Here is a 16394-nt window from a genome sequence, read left to right on the forward strand (position 1 = left end):
GGTATCCTAGAACAGAGTAATCGGCAAGGCTGTCGTCACTGACTCTAGACTCTGGGGCCTATCGCCTGTTTACAGGTTGAATATTTTTTGCCATTTTTATTCCGCAACTGTGATCAACTGGGAACCCTTTACTTGGCTAATGGAGGAGAAAAAAGCCCAATGATGTCAGATACAGCAACGAGATACAGACGTGGAAAATGCAGGAGTTAAACTTGTGATAGAGTAGTTGTTTGGCTTGTGGCTATGAAAGACAGAAACCTTCCTCTGTTTTCCATATGCACAGGCCAAATTGGAAGCTTTTTGTGTTCATGAGTGGCATTCAAACTAATGCCAGAAGGAGCGGTGTAATCTCCGAGTTGATCGATACATGCACTCTCCAATCTGCCGCCTGGGCGTTAGGGCAGGCACGGGGAACAGCGTTGTCTTGAGGGGACTAAGCATCGCAGGCAAACGTGAGAATTCTAATGACAGAGTGACAACTAACGGTCCAAACTTTTTTTGTCCAACATCCTTCTCACCGAAATCCAGCGTACGACTGACAGAAAACCTTTGGTTGGTCTTGATCCAAGGCCAGTCAAAGTCTTTCCATGACCTGGTAAAACCCTGCAGTAGTAGAGTGTAAGATATGACCAGGGGCTCCATTTGTACAAGAGGATTTGATTTGAATCTTCCTACTCACTTAAGATGTTTGCAAAAGGTTGACATGCAAATAAGTGATTGAGAGATTAAATTATAGATGAAAAGCTTCACTACTTATTATTTTAAAGCCTCTTTTGCTTTAACATACTGTGCACATGTTCTAGTATAATATTAGATTCTTACTCACACTCTTTCCACATCAGCGTTGATACAATATTGACACTGATGAGGATTTTATTCTTCAATCAAATCTGTTGTACAAACTCTCTATAAATGAGGCCCCTGATGTTGTGTTTCAGACACCAGGGCGTAGTCAGAGCCCGACTCTGGATCCATCTCTGCCTCTGCTCTTCAGCTTGCATCATGACACCAGTACACTTACTGTTGGAGAAGAGGCCAGGCCAACTTCGCTGTTATTGACTCTAGTCATCCAACCCTGAGTGAGCAGGGTATGGATACTACCAGAGGGATAACACGAAGGAGCCGTCTCCTCTCGCTGGCAAATTGCCTCGATCCCTTCAGGCCCGGCTAGAAAGAGAGTAGACGATCAGTGCCACAGTATCACATGTGACTGCCACGTTTCTTTGTCCTTATTTCACTTTCAGAAAAGCCTGTGTGGGTAATTTACCAATGAGATGCAAATATATTGTATGTAACGACCACTGAGAAAATATAACATTCATTTAGCACATATATACACAACAGACCAATACATATTTTCACGTTTTATAATCAGATATGCTCATTTAAACCACAGAAAGTACATATCTACAGCTGTTTACAGGTGTCCGCACTAACCAAAGCTGGATGATTTTAACGTTTACGTCCTTGTGGGTTCTTTTGACATCATACAGTTTGTGATTTTGAGTCAGTTTTTTGCATGAATGTTTCACGTTATTCTGTGCGATCTTGAATGTTTTTTGGCCCCTTTTATTTTCTCCTTCCTGTGCTCCTGTTTTGCAGACAGACTGAAAGGTAAAGTGACTTAACTCAGAGGAAGCAGGGAGTGGACACAGTAAGAGGAACGCCTGTGCATCCAATCCAATACAAGAATAAATGCTTCCTTTGCGAAGCTTATAATTCCAAGGAGATGTTAGGTAATACTGCCAAAATTCCCCCCCCCTCTTTGATTCTGCCTCCATGCAAAAACTGAACAAAATGAATTATTAAGCTTCCCAAATGTAAGATTTACAGCACTCGCTGATGTATTGCATTGCAATAGATTGCACAGGTGTTCATGATATTCTGTCCACCCCCACACTTAATCAGAGGGTTGGACTCCTTTCATTTTTACCAGAAGATGGTATTTACCATTTGTGGAAGAAATAATTAGTAGACTTCTCTTTCAAAGGTTTGATAAAATGGAAATGACACTTCATACTGTCAGAGACACATTTAACAGAATTAAAAAGAAAGAAAGGGGAGAAAAACAATCACCCTTGTCCTCTGAGGAGCCAAGAGAGTCAAAGTAGTCTATTATTTTAGATTATTTTAGCATGCATGTTTCTGTTTCCAGCAAGAAAATTTGTCAGATATTCAGAGATGTGAATGAAATCCGATTCTCCAACTGGATGCATAATTAATGAGGCTTTGCATAGTCAGACAGTCATCGGAGAGAAAGAGAAAGAAGAGAGAGGTTTCTGTCGCTGGTGTGAAATATTGTATAGTAGACTGGTGATTATTATTTGGGGTAATATTCTGTTTTTCCATTTCTAAAAATTGCCTTCTTGTGGGTGCATTATTAGAGATAAACGTGGAAAAGGCAGCAGGTGAACGAGTAGAATACAGACGAGGTGAGCTACGTACTGAGAAGCCTGCATAGATATGTATGGCACAGAGTAAAACACACATTTAAATTTCCTGCTGGTTTTCACACTGTGTGATAAAGTTAATGTTAAAATTTGAAGCTTGAGGCAAGAAAAAACGACCGAATGAGTTTTAATTACATAGATTTAGTGCAGAAGGGATGTCTGTATATACCCATATCGATGAGCGTATTGTTCATAATAATGATAATAAAAAATGTCAATTATAATAATAAAATAACAACAACAATAATAATATAAATGGAATAATATAAATTCAATTAAATATAATAAATGTAATAATCAGACATTAGATATTATCCAGTTATTATATTTATTGGTTACTTCTTATCCCAAATAACTAGAATAAATCTACAATGCAAGCCCAACCAAAGCTCAGGTCTTAAGAGGTGAAAAAATGTATCTTTGGTGTTGTGTTAATAATATTACACATATGATAGTACTGTAAATAATCCAGCATCTGTCGCTGTCTGGTTAAACCTCCAACATAGGACCAACCTACAGTTCAGTTACAGACTCCACCTCTTTCATCTGTATTTTCAGTTTCATTAAGTTTCCAAAAATGGAGATACAAAACAGACTAACAAAGTTAAATGAATTTGAATAATAGCAACATTTTTTGTTCAAATTTTTTCACAGATTTTGCAATAACATTGTTAGCTATAAAGTAATGTGTATTTATGTATATAATATGTGTATATATATAATATAATAGTATAGTAAGCTGGTAAGAATTATAGCAGACAGGTAAAAATAAGGATCAGAGTTATAGCATAAAGGATGTGATGTCAAAGAGGAAATTAGGTGTGTAATGTCAGTAATATAATGTGTAGGTTGGTTGTCTGATTTCCATGCACAGAAAGTCCTGTAAACTTTGTTAATAATGGATATCAAGTTTAACACACATAGGCAGTCTATAGTTATTACATGCTACAGTATAGTTGGGAGCGTGTTTAAGTTTAAAAATATATTTATTAACTGTAACTCCACCTGTGGACCTACATCAGTAGAGGCTAATTTATAAACAAGTAATGAATGACAAAAAATTCACGAGAAAAAATGAAATTAGTGTCAAATGCTGCACAATAAAAACACTTGAGACGTCTGTAGAGCTGCACACTTCTACTGACTTATTTATAAATGTCGTGTTGCTCATGAATTCTAATCGTGGGACTAAATGGTGCAGTGTTGTTGTAAAAGCTATAAAAAACTGTAGAAAATCAGGCTGAAGTTAAGTTTTCTTGACAGATACATCGGTGCATAAACGCTGTGTGTGACTCACTGCCCAGAATAATCTGTAGGTTTTGCTCAGCTGGAGACATTAACTCAGCCAACAGTTCAGTTTCAGCGCTAAAACGACTCGTATTTGCTCCTGTCGGTTTACTGTTGGTGAAACAGTGCTGTAGAAACACACTGAGCAGCAGCAGCAGCGTGTTGTCATCATTCTTTGTTTTTGCCTTAATGCGAGCCGTTTATTGCCGAAATTCTCTCAGTTTGTTGTAAATGTGAGTCAGTCCAGGCCTGATAAATCACCCTTTTTATCTGTTTGAGTTCGCTCTCAGAGGAGCTGTGAGACGCTATTACTTCAGAGGTTTGGGACAGCTCACGGTGTTTTTCTCTTTGACAGTAAATGACAGTTATTCACCAGCACACGCCAAACTGCAGCCAGCAATTCAGTAAAAACTCCTCTAGTGCTGTAATGTTGTGTCTCTGGGACAAACCAATTACAAAGTGGAGCTGCTTCAGGGCTCTGAAGGGAAGCATGCAGTGTTCTTTTTCCTGTTTAAACCCCACTGAGAGCTGGTGCTGTTTTTCACCTCTGATGTCCTTTTGATTCTTCTTCAGTCTCCAGCAATGATGATGACACTCATTTATCTGCAATATCCTGTTTTAACTCTAGATGGAAAATCTTACTAAACGCATTTAACCCTCGTGTCGTCCTGCAGGTCAAAAGTGACGCGTTTTAAAGTTTGAAAATGTGGGGAAAAAAACATTTTTACAGTCAAACTTCTGATGTCCACATTTTCAACATTTTTGGGAAATCTTTGAACATTTCTTGGTGGGAAAAATAATTTTTTCTTGGGAACATTCACAAAAAAATCTAATTCGCTGGATTTTGTTTGATATTTTTGTGGATGTTGTTAAAGAAAATATTAAAAGCTTTACTGACATATATGTAATCACTTTATTTTTAGGATTTTTTTGGAAGATTTTCACTTATTTTTTTGAAAATGTTGACAAAAATTTTCTTGCCAAATTTGGGGGATTTTTTTAAAAAAATAAAACTTTTAAAGAATTATTGGAATTTTCTTCCTGAAGGTTTTGCAAATTTTCACAAATTTGGGTAATTTTTTTTGCTGAATTTTTGGATTTTTTCAGGTTTTTTTGGTGCCCGTAAATGAGGACAACAGGAGGGTTAAAGTCACACACACTAAAATGATCAGCAAAATCTGGAAATTTCCGGCTGCTTCTGTTATGTTTCAGAAAATTACACATCTGGATGAAATTCTCTTTTATTTAATATTTTAGTTACAGAGAAATATCGTAGTGTTTCTAAACTGTGACCCTGGACAGTGCTATATTATTTAAAAGTCCGTGGTCACCACCTGGTGGTGTGTTCGAGGGCCTTTATCTGATGACCAGCAATTGTTGCAATGCAGTGTTTTCTTTTTTTTTTTAGATGCCTGGAAAAAAAATAGATATATAATTCATAGCAAACAGAAAAAGCAAGTCAGTAGAAATGCCTTCCCACAATGCTACAGGACAGAGTAGATATTAACCAGACACAACAGGTAAAACCAGCTGATTCTTATGTGATCGAGTGACGATATTTATGCTGTTACAGTTCAGGAGAATAACATGTATAAAAACAAGTAGTTTACATGTTGTTTTTTTCAGTTCGCTTGTATTTCTGCAGCTGTAATTCACAACTAACCCATCTCAGGACACTTCACACAGTGAGGTCAGGAACTTACAGTGTTACATTACAGAGAGAAACCCAGTGATTCCCCCTGAGCAGCACTTGGCAACAGTGATAAGAAAAGCCTCCAACAGAAAGAGACTCAAGTCCAGTAAATTAGTTTTCCGTTCAGGGAGGTCAGAGGTCAGAGGCAGCAACGAGCAGCAGTGTGTCAATCAGAGGATTTTTAAATGGAAACTGTAAGGTATGACTATTATCCGGCTGAGCTGAGGTTTTGTAGGTTGCTCTCTTGGTGTTATAGTGAGATTTATAAAACCACAAGATGAGTCACAAGATGCTCGACAGTAATGATCTTCAAAAAAGTGCTTTATATAGTGATGAATGCGGCGCCCTTCAGCGGAACTATTATGCAAATTTGTCAATTTGGATAAAACTGCCTCATTTTTCTTATGTTTTTTTTTTATTTGCAATTCATCCTCTCAGTGTCTCTAAATGCACCACAAGAAGCATCCAAAATGTGTCATTGTCCAAATAATAAAATTAGAAACTTCATGTAGCAGTCATTTAATAAATGTAAAGTTCACTCCTGTAAATCCCTGCCAGGAAAACTGCAAAAAGAAGTAAAACTGAGGTGTGTTGGTGTAGACGTGAGCTGTGAGTCGATTTTAGTTTGCATTTGATAACCAGAACTTTACCTTTCAAAGAGCTCTGACTGGAAACCAGGACTACGGATCACCTATCCCTTTCCTTTTCTTTTAGTTCCGATGTGTTACCACACAACAGGATTTCCTATTTGGCAAACCAACAAAGAACAAAACCACAGTGGTGAATACAATATATTTAATGATGTTGAATTACAAACACTGATCATTTTTTCTGAAAGGAAACAAGCCTGGAAATCTATCAGTCAAGGAAATTGAGCATAATGTCTCTGCAAAACAAACACCCCCCTCAAATTATGACTCTGCCTCCGGGAATTTGTTTCAGTCAAAAAGTCTTTAGAGACTCTAACAGTCGTATATTCTTGTCTTCATGTGTGTCTGCAGAGCAACAGACAACCATGATAAGAGTGTGACTGTACAGAAAAGCAATCTAAACCAAAAGTCACTTCCTGATGTCTTTATAATCTCACTTGATTGATACACATGTGGGCCGCTCTGCGTTTAAAGGGGTGGCTTTGCGAGACATTAGCCTCTAGTAGCTGCTAATGAAATTGGACTGCTGTGTCTGTCTGTTAGTCAGGAAAGGGTTCCTGTTAGATCCACCTTGCTTAACATCAAAAAGGCTGCCCATAGCAAAAGAAAAAAAAACACAAAAGAGAAAACTATAACGTGCCCTCAGCAATTACTGCCTCTGTTTCCTTTCATTCTCTGAAAGCTATGCAGCAGCTGCTTTATTCTGCAAGTTCAAATCTCTTCTCTCCTTGTGATCAGTGTGTGCCGATTACTCAAAGCGATACAGGTGGGGTCTGGCATGCTAGGGTAGTCATGGATCATGAAAGTCATATATTTATACATATATACTGTAGTGTTGCTTGCTATCTGTGATATGTTGGCCAGGACCCTACTCTATCGCTTTGTACAGTATAAAGTAGTTTAAAACAGTTGAATAACATAAAATAACATAATACAATGTTATTTATGTTATTTCCCACGTGAAGAACTCCTGTAAACCTTGCAGTATTGAAACTCAGTGAACAAGGCATCTTAGACAAGCTGAAAAACAAATGGTGGTACGATAAGGGTGAATGTGGAACCAAGGACTCTGGAAGTAAGGTCAGTCGCTGCAGGTCTTTTTATACTGATTGCAAAATGCATTTTGACCTAACTGTTCATATGCAAACATCCAAAGCATACATTTCTCCCAGACATCATGACATGATATAGCAGAATACTTTGTTTTGCCCTCAGAGCAACACGTAGAAGACATTAAAAGCAACACATACTGTAATTTATTCACACTTTGACCATGACTCATTACATTAATTCATTGTATGCAGATGATACTCGATTTTTTAAAAATTTGCAGCATGAATCACACGATTTTTTACCCATACCATAAAATTCTGAAAAGTTGAATCATTGAATTGAAACCATTATACTGCTATTTTCCACCCAAACCTCTATTGAAATTTAGTTTATCGGTGGTCTTATTCATTTGTATGAGCAATTCTTGGTGTGCGTTTTCCCAGCGGCGTCCTTATTCCGACGGTCCAAACTGACCTTTAAATACCATCTGAGCACCAAGTGGTCAAATGGTATTTAATAGTCATATCTCATAGATGGAGCGTCAGAGTAAGGAACACACTGTATTTACATTTTTAATTCATGTAAAGTCTATATGCCAGCTAGCAGGCTTTTCTTGGAATAAAAAATAGCATTTACAGCCTGCAGGACTTTAAAATGTCCCCCTGGGTTGATATGCAAATGGTAAAACTCACATAAATGAATTTCAATATTACTGTTTGGCTTTTAATAGCAGCAAAATGGTTCAGTTCGCCTTCCACAGCTTGCCACTTTGATTGTACAGATGCAGTGTTTTGAAGGCTAAGTTGAGCAGCTATGATAGTGGATTGAGGGTTTGATCTTTATGACCTGTACGACCACGACCGCCTTCCTCTAGACGTGGCCTCGTAAAGAGACCACGGAGCAGGACAGATAGCAAGTCTCTCTACATTCACCTTCCCAGCTCTGTAGAGTACAGATAACTGGAGAGGAGGACTTAGACACATTTAAGTTGTTCCAATTCTTTTCTCACTTTCTAGGCTAAATTAAGCAACTTTTACCTCAGAGGGTTTTGTAGACGCATTTAGCAAACCTCCTCAAAGTTACTGACTAGCGCTAGAGCAGCAGGATGTACATGTAGGCTTTGTGTGGGGTGTGTAAGAGGTCAGCCTCAGAGTGCCAGTTGAAGAGTCTTAACGGCGGTCTTTACCTCCCCCAGGACAAGACAAGTGCACTAAGCCTGAGCAACGTGGCAGGAGTCTTCTATATTCTGGTGGGAGGGCTTGGCCTGGCTATGACCGTGGCTTTGATAGAGTTCTGCTATAAGTCACGGCAAGAAACCAAAAGACTGAAGCTGGCAAAGAATGCCCAAAACTTTAAGCCAGCCCCTCCTGCAAACACCCAGAATTTTGCCACGTACCGTGAAGGCTACAACGTGTACGGAACAGAGAGTGTAAAAATCTAGAGGGTAGGTCTGTTAATCTTGCATTAATGCTGCATGGTTGTGAAATTAACTCTTTTCTAACCCTTTTGTTGTCTTCATTTATAGGCATCAAACAATGTTGTTTCCTTGTCTGAAAAAAATTCTGCAAAAAAAAATAAATTCCCAAAATTTCAGAAAATTTGTAAAACATTCAGGAAGAAAATTCCAATAATTCCTTAAAAGTTTTACTTTTAAAAAAATCCCCCAAATTTGGCAAGAAAATTTTTGTAAATGTTTTCAAAAAAAGAGTAAAAATCCCCAAAAAAGAGTAAATTTTTTTTAAAGTGATTACATATATATTAGTAAAACTTTTAATATTTTCTTTAAGAAAATATTCACAAAGGAATCAAACAAAATTCAGTGAATTTCGCTGAATTTTGGTTGATTTTTTTGTGTGAATGTTCTTAAAGAAACATTTTTAACGTTTCTTTTTTTCCACCAAAAAATGTTGAAAGATTTCCCAAGAATGTTGAAAATGTGGACCTGAGAAGTTTCACTGTGAAAATACATTTTTTTCCCACATTTTCAAACTTTAACATGATGGTTCAATCATTGGAATAATGTAAATATCATTCACTTGAAGTCAACTGAACCTAAAATATGTTGGTTTTCATTTTCAGAACATGTAAGTTTTGATTTCCCGGCATGCAATGTTTGAGAGTTTTGTAGTTTAAAGAAAACAGACACGCTATAAATATGTTGCTGTTTGTCTTTAACGCGTCATGAATCAACCTGTGTTTGTTTTTAGTTAATTTTTCACTTCACAAATCCTCCCACAATGCACTCACAGGCAGTTGCAGATCCTGGTCCACGGCACAAAACATCTTTTCCACCAACAAGGCTGAAAGGCTGTCAGATGGTTGTGTTATTTAAGGAGCTATTCTTGCGGTGGATTCGTCACCTTGGCAACCTTGGAAAGCTTCATGGGTAGTGTTCGGAAGAATCCATTTTGACACAAAACATGATCTTTCCTTGAACCGAAGCTAAACTTAACCGAGTTGTTTTATATTGTAAGCAAAAGCACACACTGATTAAATATGACTGAAAACGAATGCATGAAGTGAGTCCAGTCTCCTCAGTGGAAGGCCCGTGGTTAAAGCCATCACCATCCTTCTAACCTGCTAATGCAGTCTTTGTTGCTAGTTTTATGAGCAAATTGCAGAGTGGCATAAACTAAGTTGTGAGCTCATATTAGATGATTTATTTATATGTTAATCATCTACTCAGAAACAGTTATATGTTCAGAGACGACTGCTTTTAGTCATTTAATGCGTGAGTCACATAAGTGAAATCAAAACTAGAGAGCTCAGGCCTTTATGAGGACAAGAAAATGTTCCTAGGTTATCTTTGTCATGGTTAGAATTATTTATTTATTTTTTAAAAGAAACGACTATAATTTAACAAAGATGCACAGCAAGTTTCCACCATGTCTGTTTTCTTAAACTACAAGAGTTGTAACTTCAAACAATGCGTTCTGGGAATTCTGCTTACCAGATAGTTTTTTTTTTTTAATAAACAGTGTTTAATGAGTGAACTCTCAGTTAGTTAACCCTCCTGTTGTCTTCATTTACAGGCACCAACAAAATTGTTTCCTTGTCTAAAAAAAAATCCCAAAATTCAGCAAAAAAAAATCCCCACATTTCCGAAAATTTGCAAAACCTTCAGGAAGAAAATTCCCATGATTCCTTTAAAGGTTTCCCTTAAAAGTTTTATTTTAACAAAATCTCCCAAATTTGGCAAGAAAGTTCTTGTAAATATTTTAAAAAATAAAGTAAAAATCTTCCAAAAATATCTAAAAATATCTAAAGTGATTACATATATATTAATAAAACTTAAAATATTTTTCTTTAAAAACATTCACATAAAAATCAACTTTTTTTGGTGAATGTTCTTAAGAAACATGTTTAGCATTTCTTTTTTTACCACCAAAAAATGTCTAAAGTTTTCCCAAAAATGTTGACAGTGTGGACATCAGAAGTTTCACTGTGAAATTTTTATTATTTTTTTTCCACATGTTCAAACTTCAAAATGGGTCAATTTTGACCCACAGGATGACACAAGGGTTAAATGACACACAAAGACACACATATAGCCTATAAATATGTACAGTTTTTTTTATTATTTGGGTCTCTTGCTCTGCACAGGTGAAATGTGTCTATTCCCACTGGTGCGTCTGGATGGAAACTGCCACTCTGTGTGACCCCGACACTCCGAGGTTGGCATCCTGGAGGCAGCAGCCTTCTTTTGTCATCAGCTTGGACTCAAGCCTACCAGTCAACAAGTGCTCATTTTGGGTTAGAAACCCGTCACACTAACAGGGGGCAATGACGCAACAGGACTTTTGCTTCTGGAAACATGGGATTTGCCTCTCGTAGTGCCTTATGGAGCATTTCGGCGTCATGGCAATGCAAATAAAATTTAATTCACTTGAAAAAAAAACAACTAAAAATCTGTTGAACTAGGGCAAAACATTGCTTCATATGACAATTAGATGAACTGTTGTAATTTCAGTTGTTTTCTATTTTGAAGAAGAAGAAAAAAAAGCCATGATTTGCAATCAAAATCTTGGAGTACCTATTAAGTCATTTGAATCCTTTACAGACATATTTTTGTGGTGAAATCTTAAGTTGGATAAATGTTATATTTAGTGAAGTAAAGTCATTTTCTTGTTTTACTATAAGAATATTTTCAGTGTCAGAATATAGGACAAGCATCAGTCACTAGGGTTAAGCATCGAATAAAGTGACCACATTGTACCCCAGTTTTTACTTGGAAAATATTGATAATATGAAACTAGTGGTCATCAGAAGCAGCTTAGGTGGTGTTGTTTTCAAAGCCTGCTGACATCATTTACAGCTGACTGTATTCACTTAGATGCTTGTTTTCAATCAACCATGTGAGACTGCATTTGTTTCAACTGCCACTATCTGAAAAGAAGTAATTTCTTTTTATTGAAATGAGGTCCGCTTTAAATCACTTAGTGCCATATTGTTGGAATCAAAATAATTATAAATACTTTAGAGACTAGGAAAGTGAGCCCTTTTTATGTAACAGAATACTCAAATGGTTTAACTGAGCTTATGGTTTACACTTTGTACACACTTAGAAGCTGTTCTCATGTAAGTGCAGTATCTGCAGCTGTGATTCTCGACATTTTTCGGTAAATGATAACACACCATAGCTTCTTTGGTTGTGATGAGCTTTCTGTGTCTATGCATTATGCAGAAGGTGAGCTGTACATTGAGGAAAGAGCAACGAATGAAACATTTGTCTGTTTGTATAAGTGAACTTTTTATAAACTGGAGGAAAAAAACCTACAAACGCTACAAAACCATGTGCGCCTACATTTGTTTAGTATACCAGACTCTCTCTCATCCTTTTCTCCCCTGATGAAGTGCATGTGAATTTGGTGATAGTTTTACCAAACTGCAACTCGAAATGGGACCCTGGTTTAGTTAAGGGTCCGACATTGGATCCAGTTTGGCTTTAGTTTTTCATTTGTCACAGTACCTCAACCATGAGAGTTGCATGTATGGACACAATGAACCTCTGTGGAGAGGCCATGTACAAAGGATTTTATTACATTTCCTTAATAAAAACAGGTTTATATTCATGTTTGGGATTTTATTTTTTGACTTTAAGTGTAAATATCAATATACGTTTCAGTGTTTGTGTGGAAATGGGACCAAAAGCGGATATCAGAAAAGCAGCTGTAGAGAACACAGAATAGGACTTAGTCAATGGCAACCAGGGGAAAATTAACCCTCCTGTGTTCTTCATTTACGGGCACCAAAAAAAAAATACTGTTTCCTTGTCAGAAAAAAAAATCATCAAAAAAAATTCTCAAAATTTGCAAAACCCTCAGGAAGAAAATTCCAATAATTCCTTAAAAATGTCCCTAAAAAGTTTTATTTTAAAAACAAATGCAAATTTGGCCAGAAAATTCTTGTAAATATTTTCAAAAATAATTTAAAAATCTTCCCCCAAAAATACTAAAAATATCTAAAGTGATTACATGTTTATCAGTAAAACTTCTATTTTCTTTAAGAACATTTACAGAAAAATAAACCAAAATCTAATAATGATTGATTTTTCTGTGAATGTTAATTTTCAACATTTTTTTTCCACCAAAAAAAAGTTCAAAGATTTCCCAAAAATGTTGAAAATGTGGAAATCAGATGTTTCACTGTGAAAATATGTTTTTTTCCCATATTTTCAAACTTTAAAACGAGCCAATTTTGGGACAGTGTGTGATCTGATTGGGGATTGGCCACCCCGTGTGCCCCCCAAATTTTTCGTTGGAAATTTACATTACTGATACTCCGATTTCCGACGCTTTGAACGCAACTTTGTTGTCCGACTGCACTTGAATGCACCAATGACGTTAGTTTGATCCTTTGATTGTATTTCGTTTGGATTTGAAGAAGCTTTGAAGACATTTCCCGATTCCAGAGGAGAAGACGAGCAGCTTTGTACCTTTGCGGTAAGAAGACTGTGGCCCTAACTGTCCGTACTTGGTTCCCACGTACTCATGAAACGTCATCACCGAGACTGCATCGAACAAAAAATGCCATCATGTACATCGTATATTGTACAAATAAGTCAAAGGAAAGAGACATACATTGTAGAATTGTAGTAATTGTGGGCTGACTGATTTACTGATTATCAGTATTTTAGTTTTTACCGATTTACGGTAATAAATCTTTTTAAAAATGGCACTACTTTGGCTCTGAACCTTTATCTAGCTGTAGTCGTGCTGTCTTCTGGAGTGATTTGATTGGTTATACGTCACAAATAAAACTCCTTTAACTTAACATCTGTAAACAAAAACGTATCAACAAAGTTTTCTGTTAGAGTTTGTGTTCTTCTAAGTTTAACTCCAAGATTTAAATACTTTCATTTACTGCAAATGAATATCTACTCCAAATGTCTCACTAATAATCATTATCAGCCTTAAAAACCCACAAAACACCCCTCTATACTCGACCACACTTAGTACAGTCCGGTTCCCCCTTCTATAAATATGCTTGGAATCTTCCACTTCAAAGTTGCCTTCTACCTGGACAGGTTTTGTTGGAGCTTATGCAACAAACATTTTGGGTAACTGCACTTTAATATGGATGGATGACACTGAATTAGAGTCTGTTTTAATGAGACTGAGTTCAGATGTGTAGCTCTGACATTAAATAGGAAATGATTTCTCAGAATTCACAGAGAAAAGTCTGAAATGTTTGCTAGGTTAGCGTCCCACATGTTGTTTGGCTCAGCTGAAGCTAACTCTCTCCAACTTCTGGATCTCTTGAGTTGCTTGTTGTTAAAATATCTTGCTAGAGGTGCTGAAGTTCAGAAAGTCTGAGATATTTCTTCAAAATAAGCTCAGTCTTAAGTCTTATCTGAACTGTCCTCTTTTGTTTGAACTTTCCCTAAACTTAGGAGTTAATGACAGAGCAGCACATCCAGACTCAGACTCATTTATGTAGAGATTAAACTTCAGTGTCATTCATTGATGTTAAAGTGCAGTTTTTCAAATGTTTGTTGCACATGCTCCCAACCAAACCAGTCTAGGTAGAAGACGATGTGAAGAGAAGCTCCAGAGGATAAATATCACACATTTACGTTGGAAATAAATGTCCTTTAATTAGACATTGTCGTGCAAAAGTTGGATTTTCCTTTAATGATGTTTAAATCTTTGTTGAGTGTTTTGTTGATGTTGGTTTCTAAATGTTTTCTGACACTCGGCCCCAAAGATTAAAATCTTTTACGGCTTACAAACTGCAACAATTCACACATTATCAACTATCTTTCTGACTAAACTAAGATAAAAAGTGAAAAACTGCCTGATACCTGCATCATGAATGTAAATCTTTTTGGTTTTTATGACAGACTGAATATATTTGGGTTTGACATTTTATAAACCAAAACAAGAAATGAGTTACTGGAGAAAACAATCAACAGATTAATGGACAAAGAAAATGTGTTTTCCAACATATATGGCTGAATTCCTCCAACATTACAAGATAAATACAATTTAAATTCAATTATATTTATAGAACGCCAATTACGGGGACAAAGTAAAAAATTTAAACCTCTTGACTTATCCAATTTATTTGGTTTTTACGAGACCAACTGACAATAAAAATAACTTTCTCCACTAAAACTAATAAACATGAGACAAAATAAAAGGAATAGTTGAAGAGTTCATTTGCAAAAATAGGTAACTCCGTTTTCAGAAAACTCTTTTTATTGTTTACTTAAGATAATAACACTAATAATTTATTTTTTCTCTATTTTGTCATATTTTCTACTGAGTCAAATCCACTCAACTTCAGTTTGATTGATATTATCTCAAGAAAACAATAAAAAAAGTTTTCTGAAAATTTATCAAAACTGACATCTGTTTTTGCAAATGAACTCTTCAGTTTTAAATCCTGCAGTCCCACGACGACAAGAATAAAGTTGCTCAACAAAAACTAAATCTGCTGGTGGATTCCATTAAAGTCCTAATAAATGATAAAGTGTGATACTAAAGGTTTGTGGTGCTAAAAATCTCAAAGTAAAGATATCAAGTTGAACATCTGGATGGAGGTTGATAAAAGTTGACCTCCCTTCATTTCTCTGGAGCCGACTCCATGGATTTTAGGGATGCTGGTTATAGACCTGCTCTTCTAGTCGTCTTCCTTCTGGTCACTGTAAAAAGTCACTCCATCCTCGCCGACTTCAACACCTCTTCTTGACAACTTGTTCTTCCTCCGACCTGGTGGAAACTCGAGAAACTTGCTGTTGTCGAGACTCGGATTTTCGAAAAACTTGTTGGGCGGGGGAAGGTGTGGTGGGCAGTGGGGGAGTAGGGGGGCAGTGGGGGTAGAGGAGGAGGAGACTCACATCCTCATTGTGGAGGGCTTCCTGCTTTACACCTACAGGCCTTTGATGGACGTGCTAAACGAACGTTACTTTATTTCTATCCCATATGAAGAATGCAAAAAGGGGAGGTGCTCTAGTATGGCTCCATACTCTAGGAAGTCCATGGTGCCAGACCCCCCCCGCCCTGTTCGATGGCCACGTCTGGCCCACAGACCTGCAACACAAGAACATCTGCTCACTGTGCAAGATTACTGAGAGCAGCTTTTTGTGATTTCTATGCAAATGACTTAAGAATATAGAATATTACTGTTTATTTTTGTTCTCAGGTTTACTATTAAATGTACAGAATGCTACTTACTGTATTTTAAAATTTACATTACTGCACAGAACATTTCAGATTATTTTACCACAGATCAAGGATAGATTGTTGTTGTTCACTGTGTATTGGGTAGTACTCATTTTGATTTAGACTGATTAGTATACAGAACCCTATGATGTTTCTGGTTTACAGCTGAGAACTAGTTGCTAAAAGTACAGAATATTATTTCTTATTTTAGGTGTGGTAAATGTCAGTAAGCATTCTAAGAAGTGGAAATTGACAGGGTTGAATACAGTGCTGTTCTTGCACAATATTTGTCACTTAATTGCCCTCAGGATTCTGTCATTGAGCTTACTAGTTTTACATAACAGGCAGATGTTGCAGCTACTGATGCTGTAATTCACATAAATGAGGAAACAAGTCCATCATAATTTGAATGTTAACAGTCCAAAATGAAAAGGTCATATACAGCTTTCCTATTGGGTTAAAAGAGCCAAAAAAAAACAAACATGAAAAATACTTTGTAAAAGCGAGAGGTCGGTAGCAGCTTTCATTTGTTCTTACAACTTTTTGGTGCCCCCCCCCAAAATATCTGTTGTACCGCCCTGTGCCCCCCCAACTA

General features: G+C 36.7%; 1 protein-coding gene across 6 annotated transcripts in view; it reads left to right on the plus strand.

The window, feature by feature from the left end:
* Positions 1 to 12205, plus strand: part of gria3a (glutamate receptor, ionotropic, AMPA 3a) — a 93171-nt gene extending 80966 nt beyond the window's left edge. For 2 of the 6 annotated variants that reach the window (XM_051937712.1, XM_051937714.1), the window contains exons 14-16: positions 7046 to 7160; positions 8329 to 8577; positions 10737 to 12205. In XM_051937712.1, coding sequence (XP_051793672.1) covers positions 7046 to 7160; positions 8329 to 8574 — 361 coding nt within the window. In that variant the 3' untranslated portion in view covers positions 8575 to 8577; positions 10737 to 12205. Of the gene's footprint in view, positions 1 to 7045; positions 7165 to 8328; positions 8578 to 10736 lie in introns of those variants that run through there. The other 4 variants (XR_007937158.1, XM_022188326.2, XM_022188332.2 and 1 more) reach the window with 4 other exon arrangements.
* The last annotated feature ends 4189 nt before the right edge of the window (positions 12206 to 16394 follow it).

The sequence above is a fragment of the Acanthochromis polyacanthus genome, chromosome 17, assembly GCF_021347895.1.
Source record: "Acanthochromis polyacanthus isolate Apoly-LR-REF ecotype Palm Island chromosome 17, KAUST_Apoly_ChrSc, whole genome shotgun sequence".
Taxonomy (NCBI): Eukaryota; Metazoa; Chordata; class Actinopteri; family Pomacentridae; genus Acanthochromis; species Acanthochromis polyacanthus.